Source organism: Dendrobates tinctorius, unplaced genomic scaffold (genome assembly GCF_039654945.1).
Source record: "Dendrobates tinctorius isolate UK_male_01 unplaced genomic scaffold, ASM3965494v1 ptg000166l, whole genome shotgun sequence".
Taxonomy (NCBI): Eukaryota; Metazoa; Chordata; class Amphibia; order Anura; family Dendrobatidae; genus Dendrobates; species Dendrobates tinctorius.
Genome location: NW_027361833.1, coordinates 989,123 through 1,011,917, shown reverse-complemented (window position 1 = coordinate 1,011,917; position 22,795 = coordinate 989,123). Strand labels below are relative to the sequence as shown.

At 41.9% G+C, this 22,795-nt stretch overlaps 1 protein-coding gene across 1 annotated transcript in view; it reads right to left on the bottom strand.

Moving 5' to 3' along the window:
• Window positions 1–667: 667 nt before the first annotated feature.
• IL18RAP (interleukin 18 receptor accessory protein) overlaps window positions 668–22,795 on the bottom strand; it is a 60,221-nt gene continuing 38,093 nt past the window's right edge. The window contains exons 6-10 of the mRNA XM_073550647.1: window positions 22,271–22,400; window positions 8,630–8,787; window positions 6,279–6,422; window positions 5,065–5,253; window positions 668–2,921 (exon numbers count right to left, since the gene is read on the bottom strand). Of these exons, the coding sequence (XP_073406748.1) occupies window positions 2,593–2,921; window positions 5,065–5,253; window positions 6,279–6,422; window positions 8,630–8,787; window positions 22,271–22,400 (950 nt within the window). The 3' untranslated portion in view covers window positions 668–2,592. The remainder of the gene's footprint in view (window positions 2,922–5,064; window positions 5,254–6,278; window positions 6,423–8,629; window positions 8,788–22,270; window positions 22,401–22,795) is intronic.

Sequence of the window (22,795 nt, the reverse complement as noted above, 5' to 3'; positions counted from 1 at the left end):
TTTTTAGTTGTTTACCTTGGTGTTAATTTCTGAATAAGTCAAAATGTTTCAATGTATGTAAATCTTACAAGATATCAATTCTCCATTGTGTCCATGAAGGATTTCTGCTTTAACCCTTTATTTTAGTTCAGAATTGTGTCCAGTAGATTGACCCATAGCAGACTATCAATGTTCCTATATATTAGCAGCTACTTTTCTGTGATGTTTTCTGGTGAAGCAGGACTCCTTCAATTTTTTATTTTTGAAAGAGTCACGCTCCCACAATCTGGACGACGTTACCCCATTAGGGGACATTTTACATGTGAATAGTCATATGTGGCCTATCTGATCAAGTGCCCGTGCGGTCTCGGATATGTTGGGGAAACCACCCATCATATCCGGGACCGAACCTCGCAACATAAATCCACCATAAGATGTGGTCGCACTCTTTTACAAAAACCAGCCCATTTTCTTTCTAATGATCGCTATATCTCTCAATTAAAATACCAGGTTATAGACCATGTCCCAATGGCAAGAAGAGGGGGTAACAGGATTAAGAAATTGATGGAACGTGCATCTTTTTGGACTCACACACTGCAAACAGTCACCCCATCGGGGTTAAATAGGGAATATGAGATACTTCATAGCTAGTATATGGTACCTTGGTCTCTTTAACATTGACCAGACATTTAGTAAATAAAAAGACTTTAATAGGACATATGTTTGGGATATAACATGTAACAGAAAACAATGAGTGCACCCTTAATCTTTAATATTGTACCTTTTTCTTTTTCTCTTAGATTACATGATAGACAATTCCAGGTATATTTTTTACATTTTTGTACCTATTTTACATGTTTGTTCATATAATTTCCCCCCGATTTCTTTTTTCCTTTTTTCCCTCTTTTCGACTTCTTCTTTTTTTGATTCTTCATTATCTTTTTTAATTTTATAATCTCTTTGTATTAACATATTTTGCAATACATACAGTATGGTTTCCGTTGTTGTATGGTACCAGAGATATCCTGGATGCTACTGCTAACATAAATAAGCTTTTCTGCTTCTTCTTTCCTTTTTCAGCAGCGCGCATGCGCTATCCTGGTCACAAACAACACACAGAAGGGACCTCGGCTTTTTCCGGCGGTACCCGACCCACGCATGCGCGTTTCACCTCACTGCACACCGGTCACAGTAACCCATAGAGTCCTTCCAGTACAGGCCCATAAAAGAAGCGCACGCACACCGGACAGCACCAGTGCACATCGGGACATACCTGGACCCACTATCCGGACATCTGGACACCCGGGGACCCTCTACCTGGCATGGAACATTTTCATTATAGTCAAAAGTTCATCCACATAAATTTTCTTATAATTTTTGCTTATTGGTACATATACCTTACGAGAGCGATCCACATTACGCTCTCCATATGGGTTCTACAATATGTTGTCTATCAGATTCTATTTTGTTCTCTTTCGAGCCTCTAATATAAAGGTTAAAACACTGGATACTTGCAAGCTTTTGGATTAATCTTTGAACTGGCACTGTTATTCAGGATCTATATTGTTTTTGCCTCTTTACTGATGGATTACCAGTTATGTGTCTCTTTATTTTTGTATGTTTCATCCCCCAGGATGAGATAGAGACACATATTAGGAAGACTGATGTTATTAGTTATTGATTTTTTGACCCATCACTTCTTTTGTTAGAAAAAAATTCTACTTTTAGTATGATGTTATTGCGGCTATATCTTGAAAAAGGCAACACAGCACCGAAACATCATTGAATTATATGTATTCACTTGGGTCTGATGAATAGTGAGCAACCATATTCAATTGTGTCCATCACTTGGAACTGCGGATCTTTTTCACTAATAAAGACTTTATTTGGAGTGCTGGGGTCCTCTCTATTTTTTGATTAGCTGCTTTTTACTCCATAGCACCCATTGTATACAGAGAGCACCCCATCATTTATTCATATTGGTTTACCACAAACATCTGTTGCTATATACAGTAATAGTATTTAGAGTTATAATTATTACTAGCTGAAGAGCCCGGCACTGCCCGGGCATGGTAACTAACTGTGGTTAGCTATAGCAAATTATAATTATCCTCCATCCCATAGTCCCATGCCCATATACCAATCATACATATCCTCCATCCCATAGTCGAGTGCCCATAAACCCATCACACATCCTCCATCCCATAGTCAACCATTATGACATCATAATGAGCGTCGGGGCTTGCAACCTATGATGACATCAGCGTCGCCATGGCAACCATTATGACATCATAATGAGGGGTGGGGCTTGATACACTTTTCAGACATTATGTAGATAGGGGCAAAATTGTTTGGTGAATTGGAACGCGCGGGGTTAAAATTTTGCCTCACAACATAGCTTAGGACACTCTCGGGGTCCAGACGTGTGACTGTGCAACATTTTGTGGCTGTAGCTGCGACGGTGCGGATGCCAATCCCGGACATACACACATACATACATACATACATACATACACACATACATACACACACTTGAGCTTTATATAATAGATGATTAATGGTTTTCTTTTCATGCTGATGAACCCTTGATCTTTTTTTAGCGCACAATAAATCCTATTTTACCTGCTTTTTTTTAACAGGCATATAATACCTGATCCTTTTCCAGAATTTTGAAGCATGAGCAGATTTACTGTTAATGTCGCCTTTCCAGGAGACTGTAGGTAGAGCTCTCAGAGCTTTCTTCACTATAAGTGGAATTGTTTCTGGTTCTTTAAAAGGTTTGAGCTTAATCAGAATTAGCTTCAAGTTCTCCTGTTCTTCCAGAGATCGTGTAATAGCTGCCTGGAGCTCAAATAGTCTTGGGCTTGTTATGTACCTCTGAGACAATATGAAAATTGCTCTCCTGCTTCTCCTAATTATCTTGGCAATATCATCAACATAGGCTAGAAAATAAAAGAAGAAAATGAGAATATCTGATTACTTGTGGAATAAAGGGAGTTTAATAAGGCCATGTGGAATGGTAGGATGCTGTTTTCTTTCCTTGACAAAAGCACGTGGGGGAAAAAAGCACCAAAAAGGCAGCATTTGCACAGAAGTTAAAATAACTGTAGAAATGTTGTGGTTATATAGTTTCATGAGTATCTATACATAATGTGAATTATATTTTATATTTTCATAATTGATCACAAATTAGGATCCCAAAATCTCAGAAAATTCATAATGTGTCAAATTAGTCAACACTGAAAACGATGCAAGAGACACTGTAAAATTAACCAGCGAGAAAACGCTGGAAAAGATGCAAATGATAAAGTAATACAGTACTTTCCTTTGCAGCCAGTTTTCATTTTTGAACTTTTTTTTATTTCTACTATTCTTCCAAGAGCCGTAGCTTTTTAATTTTTCTATCCCAATAGTTGTACAATGGCCTGTTTTTTGCAGAACAAGTGGAAAGGTGGAGAAAAATATTCAGAAATTTGTATAAAAAAAAAAACAAATTAGGAGTGATTGTGTCTCCATATTCTAAGTCTCTTAACATTTTTGTTTTTCTATGGATTAAGTGAGGGCTTGCTTTCTGTGTGACAATTAACTAATACCATTATTTTGCTGTAAACAATGTTTTGATATGTTTTATTGCATTTTTTTTTACCAAGGAGCATTGACAAAAAAAAATCACATTTCTACTATATTTTTATTTACTGATCGGGTTAATTAATTTTACATTTTGATTCTATGGAACTGCGTTCTCTGAAAAGGGTTTCATATGCTGGATGGGGATTATTGTGGGATATCCATATTATTGATTACAGAGAAACCCTGTGGATTTTATATTTTTGGTGATAAATGGATAAAAGAGTGTAATTGTCAGAAAATGCTTTGTACAATTAAAGGAACTTTATGTTTGTGTATGTGTATTTCTTTTGACTAAGTGGTTAGTGATGGAGGTGTCTGACAGATGCCTCTCAACTAACCCCTTTGCTTGATGTCAGCGGACATTGCGCAACTAACATCTAAAGGCATTACCCAGATTGCACTGGTGCACACCATGGCAATTGGGATGAGCCGAGGCTAAGGCCAAGGTCACACTTGCATGTGTAATGCGAGAAACTCGCGCGAGTCGTGCCTAGCTGCACACTCTGGTCCCGAGTGTCAGTGGCAGTGCTGGGTATTTATGTGAGAGACTCGCAAGAGTTTCTCGCATTACGCACGCAAGTGTGACCCTGGCCCAAGCACCAGAATCTGGTGTGGCTGACGTCTGGTCTTAGGCTGGGAAGGGGCCAATATCCATGGACCTTTCCAGCCAATTAATATCAGCACGCAGCTGCCTTATTAGCCTTTGCTGGTTATTAAAAATAGGGGGATATTAAAATAAGGGAACTCTATGCCATTTTTGTGGTTCTACCATTTTAAAAATCCAGTAAGGGCTAAGCAGACAGCTGTAAGGTGATATTAATAGACTGGGAAGTTCCATGTTTATTGGCCGCATCCTAGACTAATAATACCAGCTTACAACTGTTTGCTTTCCCTTAGCTGGCTATTTAAAAATAAGGGGGGCACACCATTTTTTCATTTATTTATTTATTTATTTACTAGCTAACAATAAGTACAGAAAACTACAAACGCAAAGGACTGATGATATATCTCATTGAGATTTATCTATTCTATTCTGACAGTCCTGGCTGTGAATTGACTGTACTTGGCTGATGATATGTTGGGTTTCCTATGAGATGGGTATGTAAAATCGGACAGCACACACATGGTACGTGTGTAGTGTGATTTTTTTCTCGCACCCATTGACTTGCCTTGGTGAGTCTCGGCCATTTTAAACGGTCATACACAGCATGCTGCGATTTTTTTTTTTCCTCAGCCCAATTCCAGCTGAGGAAAATATTGCACATGAATACTGATTCATTGAATTGGTGTAAGTGCAATGTGATTTTTTTCTCTCATTGCACTTGCCGGATTTATACGCAGACGTGAGCGAACCCTAACAAAGTTATCTATTTGACAAGATCCCTTTAAGTAAAAATATTTGCCCCACGTTGAAATGCACTAACAGCAAATATAATAACCCAATATATGTCTCACCTCCTCCTGGCAAAACATCTCTTTCCAGGATGCAGAGTTTATAATTATAATTGTCCTCAAGAACACTTGGTAACAATTGTGTTGCAAACTGCTCATCTTCATAGTTGTCAAAGTAGCTTTCCATTTTCTCTTCACTAAACTCATATGTCTGTGATGCATATGAAATAAAAGCATCAAAGTCTTTGTTATCTAAAAAAAATAACAATATGAATTATTTCGATAACTATAATCTGTGCAATGAAATACAGTTATTTCAAATGTTCAACGGGTAAATATCAATAATGGTTTCAATGATGATTTTGAAAGCATTATTGAAGGTCATGGAACTTCCTTATAACTGCTCAACATTTAGATTTAGACAAAAAGAATATTTGGTCTCATACAGTGGCATGCAGAATATATGGAATCAAACATGCCCTCTCCCCATAGCCATGCTTCAAGCTTAGCGGCAGCGTAGGTGTAGATACTGGGAGGTAGATACGCTGTGCACTTCCCTGCCCATCTTTGCTGGTTAATCTAGGCATCTCACTGATCAGCAATTCAGGGGCTCTGGTCAATGAATCTATATCATGACAGGTTTAGAAGCCTATATAATGGAATCTGTCAGTAAGATCAACCCTCCTAAATTGTTTATATGAGCTTGTAGGTCATAGGAAGTTCAAAAAAGTGATACCTGGATATCTGCTGACTTATTTCAGTGATATCCATGTTTTTATTATATGTAAATGAGCTGTTAATATCTATGGGCCGGACACAACTCTGAATCAGAAGAGCAGACTGTCAGTCATTACATGTGTCATACTGGTATTATCCAGAGAAAGAATAGACAATGGTTCTAATGCTGCCCCATTTTGTCATCCCTTAGCTCTCATGTCCAGTCAGACACGGACAAAGGCCATTTTCATCTGTGTCTTGGAAAGTAAGTGGTCAATGAGATTGTAATCTATTGGTGCAATGTAGATGAAAACTATATTGCTATGAAATCATGTATCACTTTGGCTTTATATGATGGACTTATGGAATTATGTGAAATACATACAAAATTTCTTGTAACTGCTTAAATTAGAGTTATTATCTATCCCTGCAGTTTTAGCTGAAACATGCAATAAAAACAACGAAAACTGAATGATGGTGATGTCTATTATGAAATCCAGTACAGGTGTGACTTGTGAACAGTATCTATTTATTTCATAGGAAAGGAATGAATATCTTACCTCCAATCGTCTCATCCTTTGACAGATAATGGCGATAAAGCAAAACTATTTCAACCCAGTACAAATATGCTGTCCCAACACCCAGGAGCATGATCAGCAACAGCATTACTGATATACACAATATATTTCTCCGGAACACTATATCTGATTAGAGAAAAATGGTAAAATAAAAAAATAAGCAAATTGTCTGATTAGACACTTTTTCTACTCATGACGAACAGCACAACAGTAAACATTTGCTTCTAGAATAAATGAATATATGGATGGAGGTGTAAATTATTCCTTGTAAAGCAGTTTATCAAGTCTTAAAGTGAACCTGGCTCCTTATAGATGCTACCCAATCTATGGGCATTGTTGGCACATGTAGGCAAAGAGCTGTCAGCAGGCAGGGAGAAGCCGCAAGAGACCTGCCTGTCGGAGTAGTCTGTAGCACTGTTCAGTCCCCTGTGGATTTTAAAGCATGTCCATCTAACGCCACTGAGTTTCAGAGTCAAACATACCTGGCAGAGTTTATACAGATAGTGCCTGATACATGCAACCCACGGACAGCATGTATCAGCTCACAGGTTCACTTAAAAGCAGTTATCCTGCTGAAAGAAAAAAATCTTTATAGGGAATCTGTCACCAGGTTTTTGCTACCCCATCTGAAAGCAGCATAATGATTCCAGAAATGTATCACTTACTTTACTGTGTGCTGCAATTTTGATTAAAAAAGTTTTATCTGCTGCCTGGGCTGACGTTAGGGGCAGGCAGACCAGGCAGCTGCCTAGGGCCCCCGCTGCTCCAAGGGACCCGAGCCATTGGCGTTTCTTAACACTACATGGCTGCTATTTGGCCCGTGAGTAAGAGGGGTCCGGCGCCCCCCCCCGCATCATATCATGCATTCAATCTATCGGCATCATAGGTGCCGGTACAGTTGAAAGCAGTGATGGAGGAGAGAGCAATGATGCTCCCTCTCCCATCGCTCCCCCTCTGCCTCTGACTCAGCATATGCTAGCAGTGGAGCTGATGAGATGTGCTGCAGAAGTCAGAGCAGCGGGGAACGAGGATGAGCGGTAAGTACTGTGTGTGTGGCTGCATTATACTCTGAGGGGACTGCATTATACTCTGAAGAGGCTGCATTATACTCTGAGGAGAGATGCGGTTTACTCTGAGGGGGACTGCAGTATACTCTATCAAGGACCATGGTCAATGCATTTTATCATATGTACTATATGGGACCTGCATTATACTGTATTGAGAGCTATCTGTACACATCATTCTTCCTCAGCCAGTGTAAAGAGACCGGTAAACAAGCGTCGAACAAATTCAATATTGTTGATCACGCTTATTTAACGGCCTGAACTCAGCATATGTAAAAACAGAAAAGTTTCTGTGTTATGGTGCAATATGTGTGCATTTGGGGCCCCACTTTGTCTAAACCAAAGTCTGCTGCAGATCTGCCAATTATCTAAATGCTGAGCTCTGCATAACCCCGCTCACATCAGTGATTGGCAGCTTTCTATGTACACTGGGCATAGGAAGAAAGCTGCCAATCAGTGGTGGGGCAGGCCAAGTAGTCCTCTAGTCTTCATCTTCTGCTAGCAAACAGCAATTTTATGAAAACTATAGCAAGTAGTCAAGTAAGTGACAAATTTTTGGAATCAAGGTCTCTCAGATTAGGTAATAAACACCTGTTGATAGATTCCCTATAAATGTGTACAAAAGCATGTTAACAATAGATATACAATAGATAAACTGATACTGTATGAAGGCTAGACTACATCCAGTCACAAGGACAACTGTAAGGCTAGACGTCACCTTTACACATTTATGGGTTTATCAATCCATCGGTGTGCTAGGAAGTGTGCACGCCCACCAACCGTGACAAGAATCTGCTCCGTACCCATTGTACCAGTTACTGTGGACTTCACTTACCCAATTAATTGTAAGACTAATTCAGATGTCCATGCAAATGGTTCTGAGACTGGAGCGCAATGCATGGACTGGCCAAGCGTCTCCCAACCCGAGCGTGACAGCTTCATAGAAATAGTTGCATCTGACGCTCTCGAGTTGTGGGAGCTACGTCCAGTCCGTGCATTAGCAGTCAGTGCTCAAACCAATTGGCATGGAGATCTGAGTGAACCATTACTGTGGGAGAAAAAATGTCAGACTAGGATAGCAGCAGCTTATTCCCTTCTTACCACTGAATGTTCACATTTATTTTGAAGTCAGAAAGAATGGGGCTCTTACTAGACACTAATAGTGTATACTGTCATGCCATAAATGTCTACAAAGGAAATACCTATTAAGTGTTTGGGCAATTTTTTAAATCCCACAGTTGTATTTGGAATGATATTCCCCAGGATTACCTGTTTCTTTTCTGGACAACTTGACTGTAGATGTAACAATGCCCACTGAATTCTGAGCGGAACACTGATATATTGCATGTAGATCACCATTCGTTACACTTTCCAAAGGCATTGTCAAGATACATTCATATCCATTCAGACCACTGGTTGTATTTAAACTGAAAACAAAATAAAACAGAAATTGCTGATGCATGAAAGTTACTTTATTGCACACTTCTGAAGGATGTCCTATGACACGGGCAATGCACTTTCTGGGCTTATGTCTTAGAGTATATAACAAAATTCTTGTTGTTATCCCTGTTTCCAGATTCAAATGCAATAAAGTTGTCTGGGACTCTTCTATTGATGACCTATCCTCTGCAACTGAGCACTTCTGGATGAAGGCACCGGAAACAGCTGATAGGAGGGGTCCACTGCCCCACTAATCAGATATTGATGACCTATCCTCTGCAACTGAGCACTTCTGGATGAAGGCACCGGAAACAGCTGATAGGAGGGGTCCACTGCCCCACTAATCAGATATTGATGACCTATCCTCTGCAACTGAGCACTTCTGGATGAAGGCACCGGAAACAGCTGATAGGAGGGGTCCACTGCCCCACTAATCAGATATTGATGACCTATCCTCTGCAACTGAGCACTTCTGGATGAAGGCACCGGAAACAGCTGATAGGAGGGGTCCACTGCCCCACTAATCAGATATTGATGACCTATCCTTTGGCTAGCTGGCTGTATACAACTGTATTTTTTCTCTTCTGAGAGAGTCGGCCTGATTACACTAATTACATTTTGATCAGAGTTTGATCACAATGTGTGTTTCCATTTTCTCAGATCAGGAGATGATGGGAAAAAAATTTGCCATCTTCTCCATTCTGTCAGTCCATGTAAATTGCACCACACACAACTGAGTGAGGTCCAATGTTTACCACGAATAATGATGAGCAAATACATTCGGCACTATTCGTTTCTCGCACGAATAGTACGGTATTCGGGCTATTTGTTACTTGGCGAGTAATTAGGTAATCGTCTTGGTATATTCTAGTGATCCCCCCAGCATGTTTGGCGCTTTATTTGCAGCCAATTAACATGCTGGGCTGGCTTGCCAATCACAGTAATGCCGACGCCATCTTTGGTGTGCTATTACTGTGATTGGCTGGCCTTCCAGCATCATAGGGACTATTTAAAGGCTGCCGCGCCATCTTGCGTACATTGCAGCCAGAGACAGAGTAGGGAGAGAGTAGTTGGAGAGTAGGTAAGGTGAAAGCAGTGTAGTGAGAGTGATAGGAGTTTATACTGAGCGTTTATTCATTCCAAAAAGCTATTTTAAGAGCTGAAGACTGTCAAGATTATTATTTTTTTTTGTTAGTTAGGTGGGGATTTAGTAGTGAGAGATTTAATAGCAGTGAGGGAGAGAGCATGGGTAAAAGGCAGGCACCTTGGTGTTCTGATCATTACAATTACATGCTGCAGCTCTCTCCTATTTTCCACTTAAAATACCTAACAGTTGTGCGACTGGCGCAATCCAGGTACAGTTAATTGTACGACCCAATTTAGCAGGGGCAATAATCTTCATTACTCTGCATTTGCAGTGTTACAAAAAGCCGATTGAAAAAAAATCTTAGTTTTCTATTGGTCTAAAAAATAGCGTATCTTCAGGGGCATAACTAAAGAGGTTGCAGCGGTCGCAACTGCGACAGGGCCCAGACTGCTTAGGGGCCCGTCCATCTACCAATAGTGAAGGAGAAGGATGACCCAACCATGTGACCTGCAGCAGGGAGGCATCACCGCAGGTCTTCTAGCTACATATGGGAAGATGGATTGAATGCTGACACCGGGTCACATGATCCAGAGAGAAGTGTGTCCACAGGTCCTTCAGCCGCCCTGCTGCTTGAGTGTTGTGAGTGGCTGAGTGCTGAAAGCTGTTGGTGCGTCCTCCTGCTGCTAGCCAAGGGTCCCTCAGATCTGCACCGCTCCTTGAGTGTGTGAGTGGCTAAGTGCTGCAAGCTGCGTCCTCCTGCTGTTGGCCAAGGGTCCCTCAGATCTGCACCTGTCCTGTGAGTTCTGTTATTAGGAGCCGCTCGGTTCTCTATCTCTCTCTCTCGTGAGAGAGAGAGATGAGGCTCTATAGTTCACAGGCCCCCCGAGGAAGCAACTGCGAAACGTGCACATTCCTGCACACCAGACAAGGACATGGGTAGGATTAACCCCAGATTACACTGTCTCTATGCCACATGTTTTTGTCCCATATACCTGGATGCATTTACTAGCCATGGTTACATGTGTACAGGGATCTACTACAGGGAAGAGTACTATATGGTGACTGGGGTTTATTAGCGGATGGCATTATAATGCAGACTAAGGGATTTGATCCTAATTAAGGAACTGATACCTCTTGTTTCTTAGCCCATTTATGTCCATGTCTGGACGCAGGACTGCTTTTTCATCCATTTTTCCTTGCTCATATGTTAACAACTATCTGTTTCGTGTTACATGCTGTACTATTCATCTATGTGAATTTTATATTTTGATACTATTACATTAAAGACTTCTTTAATATTTTTGGATATTCTGTTATTGTGGTGTTTATTGCTCTGCTTGCTTGGTGTTATTATTACACTGAATAATAATAAGAGTAATGTAAAACATGTTCTAAATATATGCTCCTGGTTCGAAAATCTTTCCCACACTTCCCTTCCCCTGTGTAGTGTGATTCCCAATCTGCTGTCCATGAAGGATGCGCTGATGCCTCCTGTCCACAACCTGCAGTTGCACAAACACAACAGTATTCAGCCATGTCCAGTTAATTGTCCCAGCGCAGCGTTCAGTTGTCCCTTGTCAGCATACACTCACTGGCCACTTTATTAGGTACACCTGTCCAACTGTGTGTTAAGACTTAATTTCTAATCAGCCAATCACATGGCGGCAACTCAGTGCATTTAGGCATGTAGACATGGTCAAGACAATCTCCTGCAGTTCAAACCGAGCATCAGTATGGGGAAGAAAGGTGATTTGAGTGCCTTTGAACGTGGCATGATTGTTGGTGCCAGAAGGGCTGGTCTGAGAATTTCAGAAACTGCTGATCTACTGGGATTTTCACGCACAACCATCTCTAGGGTTTACAGAGAATGGTCCGAAAAAGAAAAAAAATCCAGTGAGCGGCAGTTCTGTGGCCGGAAATGCCATGTTGATGCCAGAGGTCAGAGGAGAATGGGCAGACTGGTTCGAGCTGATAGAAAGGCAACAGTGACTCAAATTGCCACCCGTTACAACCAAGGTAGGCAGAAGAGCATCTCCGAACGCACAGTGCGTCGAACTTTGAGGCAGATGGGCTACAGCAGCAGAAGACCACACTGGGTACCACTCCTCTCAGCTAAGAACAGGAAACTGAGGCTACAATTTGCACAAGCTCATCGAAATTGGACAGTAGAAGATTGGAAAAACGTTGCCTGGTCTGATGAGTCTCGATTTCTGCTGCGACATTCGGATGGTAGGGTCAGAATTTGGGGTAAACAACATGAAAGCATGGATCCATCCTGCCTTGTATCAACGGTTCAGGCTGGTGGTGGTGGTGTCATGGTGTGGGGAATTTTTTCTGGGCACTCTTTGGGCCCCTTGGTACCAATTGAGCATCGTTGCAACGCCACAGCCTACCTGAGTATTGTTGCTGACCATGTCCATCCCTTTATGACCACAATGTACCCAACATCTGATGGCTACTTTCAGCAGGATAATGCGCCATGTCATAAAGCTCGAATCATCTCAGATTGGTTTCTTGAACATGACAATGAGTTTACTGTACTCAAATGGCCTCCTCAGTCACCAGATCTCAATCCAATAGAGCATCTTTGGGATGTGGTGGAACGGGAGATTCGCATCAGGGATGTGCAGCCGACAAATCTGCGCCAACTGTGTGATGCCATCATGTCAATATGGTCCAAAATCTCTGAGGAATGCTTCCAGCACCTTGTTGAATCTCTGCCACGAAGAATTGAGGCAGTTCTGAAGGCAAAAGGGGGTCCAACCCCTTACTAGCATGGTGTACCTAATAAAGTGGCCAGTGAGTGTATATGTCTGTTCATGAACTTTTAGTTACATAGGGCATACATATTCGTTAGCAATTTACATTGTCAGGAGCTAGACAAAGACCATTGCTGACTTTTCCAGGCTCCTAAATGACACTTGTGTCTCTTTATTAAGTTGTTGCTTCCTTTACATTTTCTAAATATGGGTCCTTACAAAAAAATTGTGGTCTCTCCACAAATTCTCGATTGGATTCAGGTCTGGACTTTGACTTGGCCATTCTAACACCTGGATACGTTTATTTGTGAACCATTCCATTGTAGATTTTGCTTTATGTTTGGGATCATTGTCTTGTTGGAAGACAAATCTCCGTCCCAGTCTCAGGTCTTTTGCAGACTACAACAGGTTTTCTTCAAGAATGGTCCTTTATTTGGCTTCATGCATCTCCCCATCAATTTTAACCATCTTCCTTGTCCCTGCTCAAGAAAAGCAGGCCCAAACCATGATGCTGCCACCACCATGTTTGAAAGTGGGGATGGTGTGTTCAGGGTGATGAGCTGTGTTGCCTTTACGCCAAACATATCATTTGGCATTGTTGCCAAAAAGTTCGATTTTGGTTTCATCTGACCAGAGCACCTTCTTCCTCATGTTTGGTGTGTCTCCCAGGTGGCTTGTTGCAAACTTTAAATTACACTTTTTACGGATATCTTTGAGAAATGGCTTTCCTCTTGCCACTCTTCCATAAAGGCCAGATTTGTGCAATGTATCACTGATTGTTGTCCTATGGACAGACTGTCCCACCTCAGCTATAGATCTCTGCAGATGATCCAGAGGGATCATGGGCCACTTGGCTGCATCTCTGATCAGTCTTCTCCTTGTTTGAGATGGAAGTTTAGAGGGACGGCCGGGTCTTGGTAGATTTGCAGAGGTATGATACTCCTTCCATTTCAATATGATCGCTTGCACAGTGCTCCTTGGAATGTTTAAAGTTTTGGAACTCATTTTGTATCCAAATCTGGCTTTAAACTACTCCACAACAGTATCACGGACCTGCCTGTTGTGTTATTTGGTCTTCATGATGCTCTCTGTGCTTCAAACAGAACCCTGAGACTATCACAGAGCAGGTGCATTTATACAGAGACATGATTACACACAGGTGGATTATATTTATCGTCATTTAGGTCAACATTGGATCATTCAGAGATCCACAAGGAACTTCTGCAATGAGTTTGCTGCACTGAAATTAAAGGGGCCCCATAATATTGCACGCCCCACTTTTCAGTTTTTGAATTTCCACAAAAATGTAAAATAACCAATAAATTTCGTTCAACTTCACAATTGTGTTCCACTTATTGTTGATGCTTCACCAAAAATTTACATTTGGTATCTTTATGTTTGAAGCATGATATGTGGGAAAAAGGTTGAAAAGTTCCAGGGAGCCGAATACTTTCGCAAGGCACTGTACATAGGCTTTTGTAGATTGGTCAGTGGCACTCCTGGCTCTTTCCCTTGAGGAGGGCTGCTTCCAAGTAAAATGAGGCTTGTACTTGTTCCTGACATGGGTTTCAGGCCTGACACACTGAGCACATACAGGCCCTTGCTTGCATACACTGTATTCTGAATTTAATTCTAATGCTTTTGGTGTCTGGTAGAATCCAATTTACTGATATTGATCATACAGCTCCCCCAACTTCTGTATTATATTCACCTTACAGCGGCTTCACCCACTATGACAGTGGTTCCATTGGGATCCGGTGGCAAAATTGAACTGTGGACATTACAAGACACAGCTTTCACAGCACATGGTGGCAGGCACTCTGCTAACTGTCAGTGAGGGCCGCATAATGACATGGCAGTGGACATTGTGGTAGTCATAGAATCATAGAATCATAGAATCGTAGAGTTGGAAGGGACCTCCTGGGCCATCTGGTCCAACCCCCTGCTCAAAGCAGGATTCGCTAAATCATCCCAGTCAGATGCCTGTCCAGCCTCTGTTTGAAGACTTCCATTGAAGGAGAACTCACCACTTCTCGTGGCAGCCTGTTCCACTCATTGATCACTCTAACTGTCAAAAAGTTTTTTCTAATATCTAATCTGTGTCTCCTCCCATTCAGTTTCATCCCATTGCTTCTAGTCTTTCCTTGTGCAAATGAGAATAAAGTTGATCCTTCTACAATGTGACAGCCCTTTAGATATTTGTAGACCGCTATTAAGTCTCCTCTCAGTCTTCTCTTTTGCAAACTAAACATTCCCAAATCCTGCAACCTTTCCTCATAAGACAGGGTTTGCAGACCGGTCACCATTCTGGTCGCTCTTTTCTGAACTTGCTCCAGTTTGTTGATGTCTTTTTTAAAATGTGGTGCCCAAAACTGGACACAATATTCCAGATGAGGTCTGACCAAAGAGGAGTAGAGGGAAATAATGACTTCACGTGATCTAGACTGTATGCTTCTGTTAATACATCCTAGAATTGCATTTGCCTTTTTTGCTGCTGCATCACACTGTTGACTCATATTCAGTCTGTGATCTATTAGTATACCCAAGTCTTTTTCACATGTGCTGTCACTTAGCCCTATTCCTCCCATTCTATATATGCTTTTTTCATTTTTATTGCCCAGATGTAGTACTTTGCATTTCTCCCTGTTAAAAACCATTCTGTTAGATGCTGCCCACTTCTCCAGTTTAATTAAATCTTTTTGAATCCTCTCTCTCTCTTCTCTAGTATTAGCTATCCCTCCTAGCTTTGTGTCATCAGCAAATTTGATCAGTTTACCCTCAATTCCTTCATCTAAATCATTGATAAAGATGTTGAACAATACAGGGCCCAGGACAGAGCCCTGTGGTACCCCACTTGAGACATTCCTCCAACTGGATGTGCAGCCATTTACGACCACTCTTTGGGTCCGATCACTAAGCCAGTTATGAATCCACCTAACAGTTGCCTTGTCCATTCCATACTTAGTCATTTTTTCAATAAGGATTGTATGAGAGACTTTGTCAAATGCTTTGCTGAAGTCAAGATATACTATATCTACAGCATTTCCTTGATCCACCCAATCAGTGATACCGTCATAGAAGGAAATTAAGTTAGTCTGACATGACTTATTAGTTACAAACCCATGCTGACTCTGTTTAATCACTTCATTCTTATCCAGGTATTGACATACATGTTGTTTAATAATTTGTTCAAAGATCTTTCCTGGTATAGAAGTCAGACTCACCGGCCTATAGTTGCCTGGGTCCACCTTCTTCCCCTTTTTGAAGATAGGAACAACATTTGCTCTTCTCCAGTCTTCTGGCACTTCTCCTGTTCTCCAAGAATTTTCAAAGATTATGGAGAGGGGTTCAAAAATTTCTTCTGCTATCTCCTTCAGTACTCTGGGGTGTAATTCATCTGGACCTGGAGACTTGAATTCATTTAGGTTAGCTAAGTGTTTCCTCACTATCTTTCTGTTTATAGATATCCTGGATTCTTCTATTCCCTTAATAGGACAGTGAATAACAGTTGATGTTACATTTCCTTTCTGAGAGAAAACAGATGCAAAATAGGAATTTAAAAGTTCAGCCTTCTCAACATCCTGTCTTACCATGTCATCATTTTCATCCTGTAAAAATCCTATAGCATCTTTGACTTTTCTTTTACTTTTGACATATCCCCAAAATCAGGCAAAGCCCAAAATTCATATGGGCATGTTTTAGCTGGCATTGTAAAGTGATGGGGAATATGCATTCCACTATCTGGCTATCTATTTGGCATGAGGGACCTCCCAAATGTAGGAGTGAGAGCCCTCACAAATGTATGATACAGGGCCACCTGAGGGCCTTTACCAAATGCAGGTTTCACGGCACCTGCTGGCACTCTGCTAATTGTCAGTGCGGGCTGTATAATAATAATATTTATTTTTATATAGCGCTAACATATTCCGCAGCGCTTTACAGTTTGCACACATTACTGTCCCTGATGGGGCTCACAAACTAAATTCCCTATCAGTATGTCTTTGGAATGTGGGAGGAAACTGGAGTACTCAGAGGAAACCCACACAAAAACGGAGAGAACATACAAACGCCTTGCAGATGTTGTCCTTGGTGGGATTCAAACCCAGGACTCCAGCGCTGCAAGGCTGCAGTGCTATCCACTGAGCCACCGTGCTGCGACATGGCGGTGGACATGGTGGTAATGACAGGCGATGCCCAAAATTCAAATGGGCATTTTTGAAATGGTATTGTAAGGAGAAGGGGAATATGTATTCCACTATCTTTCTAATTATTTGACATACATATATATATAGATATATATTATTTTGCATTATATACATGTAATTATGAATTAAGTAATGCTTATCATTTTTCCCTTTAAAAAAATTTTTTTATTTGGTAGGTCTTTTTAAAAATCCATAAAACCGGTGCAATAGTCTGACAACATTATTCCCAGATACCATATGTGAGTCAGAAAGGCATGCAGGCATATTTTCCATGCTATTCCCATTTGGTTTTAGCTCTTTCCCATCCATTTCTGCTTTTTTCTCATGCCCCCAGACCTGCCTAGCTCCACAGTGCTCCCAGCTCCTCACACATGCTAGTGCCAGAGTGCGCCACTCTACCTAACGCACTACGCTACTGCAGGTACCACAGCATCCATTAGAGCGGTACCTGCAGCTTTCCAGTCCTGAGCTTAGGCTGGGTAGTGGCGTCCGCTAGAGCTGCGTGGTACACCCAAAGTGCGGTAAGCAATGTTCAAGCTGCATCCTGTGACTGCTAACCGGGCACAGCATTCTATTAGTGTCTGTCCAAGCATCGCTGTTGCAGTGCTGAGCGCTAGTGGAACTAGAGGGGCTCTAACCCTGTGTCCTTGGGCAGAGTCCTGTGTCTTAGCACTAGCGCTCTCCTGCCGAGTCCTCTGAGGATAAACAGGCTCTCGCATTTGTTCCAGCGGCCCAGTGAGGTAACTGAGTTCGCTCCTGTACACACCGGGTCAGTGGTTAACCCACCGATGTCTAGTTAGTGCTCCACCATTACCAAGTAGCAGTTAACATCTCTGCACGGTGGACCCCGGACTGCAAACGCACCTCTATACCATCTTATATTATTTGATGCGTTCCGCAAGCCCATAACACCAGGTATGTAACACAGCTGGCAGCTGCCCTGGGTGGCACAAGCACAGCTCCTGATCCCACTCTACATACTCTGACTTTCTCTATGATGTACATATTTGTCATACAGCTTTAAAGGCTTAAGATTTGCAGCCATTCTTGAGATATTAACACTCTAAAATTTGCTGACAGCTGATTACCTAAGAAACCGACCAACTCTGCTATCTAGCTTGAAAGCACTGCAGCAAAGCTGGTGGGGGATCAGGAGTTAACAGAGCCCTATAGTGATCCTGACCAGCTTCAAAGCAGTCCATATTAGCTCTACAAAAAACCAGCCTGTAAGCTCTCCACATGTTCCGCTGTTGCTGTCTCCCAGGCAATGAGCCGTGAACAAAAGAATACAAAAATGTTAATATATAAAGAAATGCTGCGAATTTTAATAAGCAACAAACTTTCGAAGTGCTTGTACTAGCATACACTATCCAAAAATACCCGTCTATGAAGAAGGGAATAACCCTGATTAGTCTGGTCTGGTTCCTGGCTTGTTTCTCCCCACCGCCCCCCACTCCAGTTGATTGACAGGTCTCTCCCTACGTGCACAGCAGCGTGGCGAGAAGCAAGCCTCATTATAGTAGTCAAACCTCTCCATATTTTTCAATGTATGCTTTCTCAGAAATGCCACAGTGTTTTTAAGTAAAATATACTTGGCTGTAATCATGCAGCCAAGCCCAGATTGTAGCTGTCAGTGGTTCAGGTGTGAGGAGGCCAGGGTAGTAGTCATGGCGAGGTGCTGTTGCATTCCTACACCCTGGCACCCAACAAAGGAAACATAAAGTAGAACACTCACTTTAGATTCTATGGTTCCTTCTGCTTCAGCCATCCTGGCTCCTGATTCCTGATTCTCATAAACAACTCCAGAATCTATGTCCATGCTTAACAGTTCAACTTTACTTAATAACAGGCTTCTTCACACAGATATATCACAGTTCTCATGCAATAACTTTCCTCGACCTATCCCTGTTTTTCCTGCAATCTCTGCCTTGTCCTAGCATTCCCTGCCTCACTGGACAATCTCTGTCCCATCCTGGCAACCTCTGCCTCACTGGACAATCCCTGTCCCATCCTGGCAATTTTTGCTTTGCTGGACAATCTCTGTCCCATCCTGGCAATCTTTGCCTTGCTGGACAATCTGTCCTTTCTGCGGCATCCATGCTTCCTCCCATTCCCCTTGTTCGGTTTCAGCAGGAAAAGGTAAAAGGCTTGCAATCTCAGCCCTGCCTAGTCTCGGCCGTAGGCCCCGGATCCTCCTTGGATTGGTTACTGTTTAAGATGGTGACCATTTGCATGCTGCTCAGCCTGGGGTCCCTTCGTGCCTCACCCCCACTGTTATCTGAGTGCTTTCCCTGCTGTATCACTACTTCTTGCCTGGGGCATGGCAGCCCAGACTCTCCCCTTTAACCAGGAAGTCTCTTCACTACACCCATCTGTAACTTCTCCCAGCCTGGAAAACCATTATGCTAACTATGCTGACCCTATCCCTCATTCCCTATCTCTATGGTGCCCCACTAATCTATGATACTGATACCTTCTATCCCTGACCCTATACACAACACATGCCAAGTACATATACATTACATTAACCCCTTCGCACCCGAGCCTGTTTTTGCCTTCGTGACCGGGCCAATTTTTTCAATTCTGACCAGTGTCACTTTATGAGGTCATAACTCTAGAACACTTCAACGCATCCTACTGATTCTGACATTGTTTTCTCATGACATATTGTACTTCATGATGGTGGTAAAAATTTTTAGATATGAGCTGCGCTTATTTGTTAAAAAAATCAAAATTTGGCAAAAATTTAGAAAATTTTGCAATTTTCAAACTTTTAATTTTTAGGCCCTTAAATCAGAGAGTGATATCGCACAAAATAGTTAATAAATAACATTTCCCACATGTATACTTTACATCTGCACAATTTTGGAAACATAATTTTTTTTAGGAAGTTATAAGGGTTAAAAGTTGACCAGCGATTTCTCATTTTTACAACAAAATTTGCGACACCATTTTTTTTAGGGACCAACTCACATTTGAAGTGAGTTTGGGGGGTCAATATGACAGAAAATACCCTAAAGTGACACCATTCTAAAAACTGCACCTCTCAATGTACTCAAAACCACATTCAAGAAGTTTATTAACCCTTCAGGTGCTTCACATGAATGAATGGAATATGGAAGGAAAAAATAAACATTTAACTTTTTTTCACAAACATTTTACTTCAAAACCATTTTTTTTTATTTTCACAAGTGTAAAAAGAGAAAATGAACCACAAAATTTTTTGTGCAATTTCTCCCGAATACGCCAATACCCCGTATGTGGGGCTAAACCACTGTTTGAGCACACGGCAGAGCTCAGAACGGAAGGAGTGCCGTTTGACTTTTTCAATGCAGAATTGGCTGGAATTGAGATCGGATGCCATGTCGCATTTGGAGAGCCCCTGATGTACCTAAACAGTGGAAACCCCCCACAAGTGACCCCATTTTGGAAACTATACCCCCCAAGGAACTTATCTAGATGTGTGGTGAGCACTGTGAACCCCCAAGTGTTTCAGTAAAATTTATAATGTAGAGGCGTGAAAATAAAAAAATCATTTTTTTTCCACAAAAATGATATTTTAGCCCCCAATTTTTATTTTCACAAGGGTAACAGGAGAAATTGGACCCTAAGAGTTGTTGTCCAATTTGTCCTGACTACGCTGGTACCCCATATGTGGGAGAAAACTACTGTTTGGGCACACGGTGGGGCTCGGAAGGGAAGTAGTGACGTTCTGAAATGCAGACTTTGATGGAATGGTCTGCGGGCGTCATATTGCATTTACAGAGCCCCTGATGTACCTAAACAGTGGAAACCCCCAATTCTAATTCCAACCCTAACCCAAACACACCCCTAACCCTAATCTCAGCCCTAACCATAACCCTAACCACAAACCTAACACCAACACACCCATAACCTTAATCCCAGCCCTAGCCCTAACCCTAGCCCTAACCCTAACCCTAGCCCTAACCCTAGCCCTAACCCTAACCCTAACCCTAGCCCTAGCCCTTGCCCTAACCTGTGTACCTGCTTTTTTTTTCTTTACTTTTTTATTTTTGTGACAAGATCGCTGCCCTGCGATCTGACTCATAGTAACGCCACTTCTCCTCTGATCTCACACTGACAGATGATCAGAGGTGAAGCAGCGTTACTATGTGACAAGATTGCTGCCTGGCACATAATAACGCGACTTCTCCTCTGATCTCACAATGACAGATGATCAGAGGTGAAGCAGCGTTACTGTGTGACAAGATCGCTGCCTGGATCAGCTGTGCCAGGCAGCGATCTAGTCACACAGTAACGCTGCTTCACCTCTGATCATCTGTCAGTGTTAGATCAGAGGAGAAGCCGCGTTACAATGAGTGAGATCGCCGGGAAACAAGCAGCTTTCCCAGCGATCGCTCCCATTGGCTGCTGTGACGCTGACGTCATCGGGACCTGAACCAATCAGGTCTCGATGACGTCGGGGGTCCCAGCATGCATTGTGCACCGGGATCCCTGCGTTGTAAGGTATGTGGGGGTCCCGGGGGGCACAAAACCGCCGACAGTAGATAAACGTCGGCGCTGCACAAAGCCCAGCAAGCGCCAACGTTTATCTACAGTGGGCGGTCGGGAAGAGGTTAATAGTCATAAACACTATGAAACCGCACACATTTAATGTGAATACTGTCCAAAGAGGGGGATATGACAGCCTCTGTCCCCTACTTACATAATAATAATAATCTTTATTTTTATACAGCGCTAACATATTCCACAGTGCTTTACAGTTTGCACACATTATCATCACAGTCCCGGATGGGGCTCACAATCTAAATTTCCTTTCAGTATGTATTTGGAATGTGGGAGGAAACTTGAGAACCCTGAAGAAACCCATGCAAATATGGGGCGAACATACAAACTCCTTGCAGATGTCTCCTTGCAGATGTTGTCCTTGGCGGGATTCGAACCCAAGACTTCAGCGCTGCAGTGCTATCCACTGAGCCACCGTGCTGCCATTACACAGGCAGCATGAGTATAATGACAACATTAAAAAGCTATTGTAAGTGCGCTGGATCTCCCATAGCTGTAAGACAGAGAACTGTTCATGTTCAATGAATCTCTGTTCCAGAGATAAATGACAGTCCTTGAAGTGGGATCCTCATCTATTAGATATTCATGGGATATCCTGTGACTATACCATAAATGTATGTCCTCCTAAGATAACTTCTTTAAGCAGGTTTAAATTCCTGGATTTAAATAATGTAAAAAAAATATGGTGTAAGAGAACTAAGCTAATGAGTTGTAAGATTTGACAGACTGCAGCTCTGGCTGGGATCCATAACCATTAAACCCCCTTCCCACTTTCATCACTTTTTCCTATGACTTGCAAGTGATATAATTGCTGATTTAGACTCTAGCACATAGACAAAGTTATAAGGAAAATGGAATGTTATTCACTTACCAAAGTTCACGTCCTCCAATATGGGCAGAACGCTTTTTTATTTCAGGGTACAAAACTGTCCATTTGATTACTGGATTAAAAGATCTTTCATATCCAAAAATAACTCGACAGGTTAATTTAAAGGGCTTTCCTGATGAAAAAAAAGTGAATCGACAGCATAAGAATTGTGAATGTTCATTAGCTGAAGTACTGGCTGTAAGATTTAGCTGTGCTCAGTGGCATAAATGTCCCAGTAAATTCCTAATAAAAAGATTATTCAGCGCTATTAGCAGGAATTTTTGTATGTGTTAAAAGGCCTTGACAAAGCATTGGGAGACATAGCAACCAACAAGATTGTAAAGTGAAAGTCTTTTTCCGTACACATTCTGGGATGTCATTCACTCTGCTGTGGGTGTGATACCAGTGCGCTGTTGGAATGATTGTCAGCACTCCCAGACTTGTCCAGGTACACCATGCCCACATTAAATATCAATTTTAAACCTACTGAAGGAGGAATTAATGATCAAGCCCTCCTTGTACCTTTGA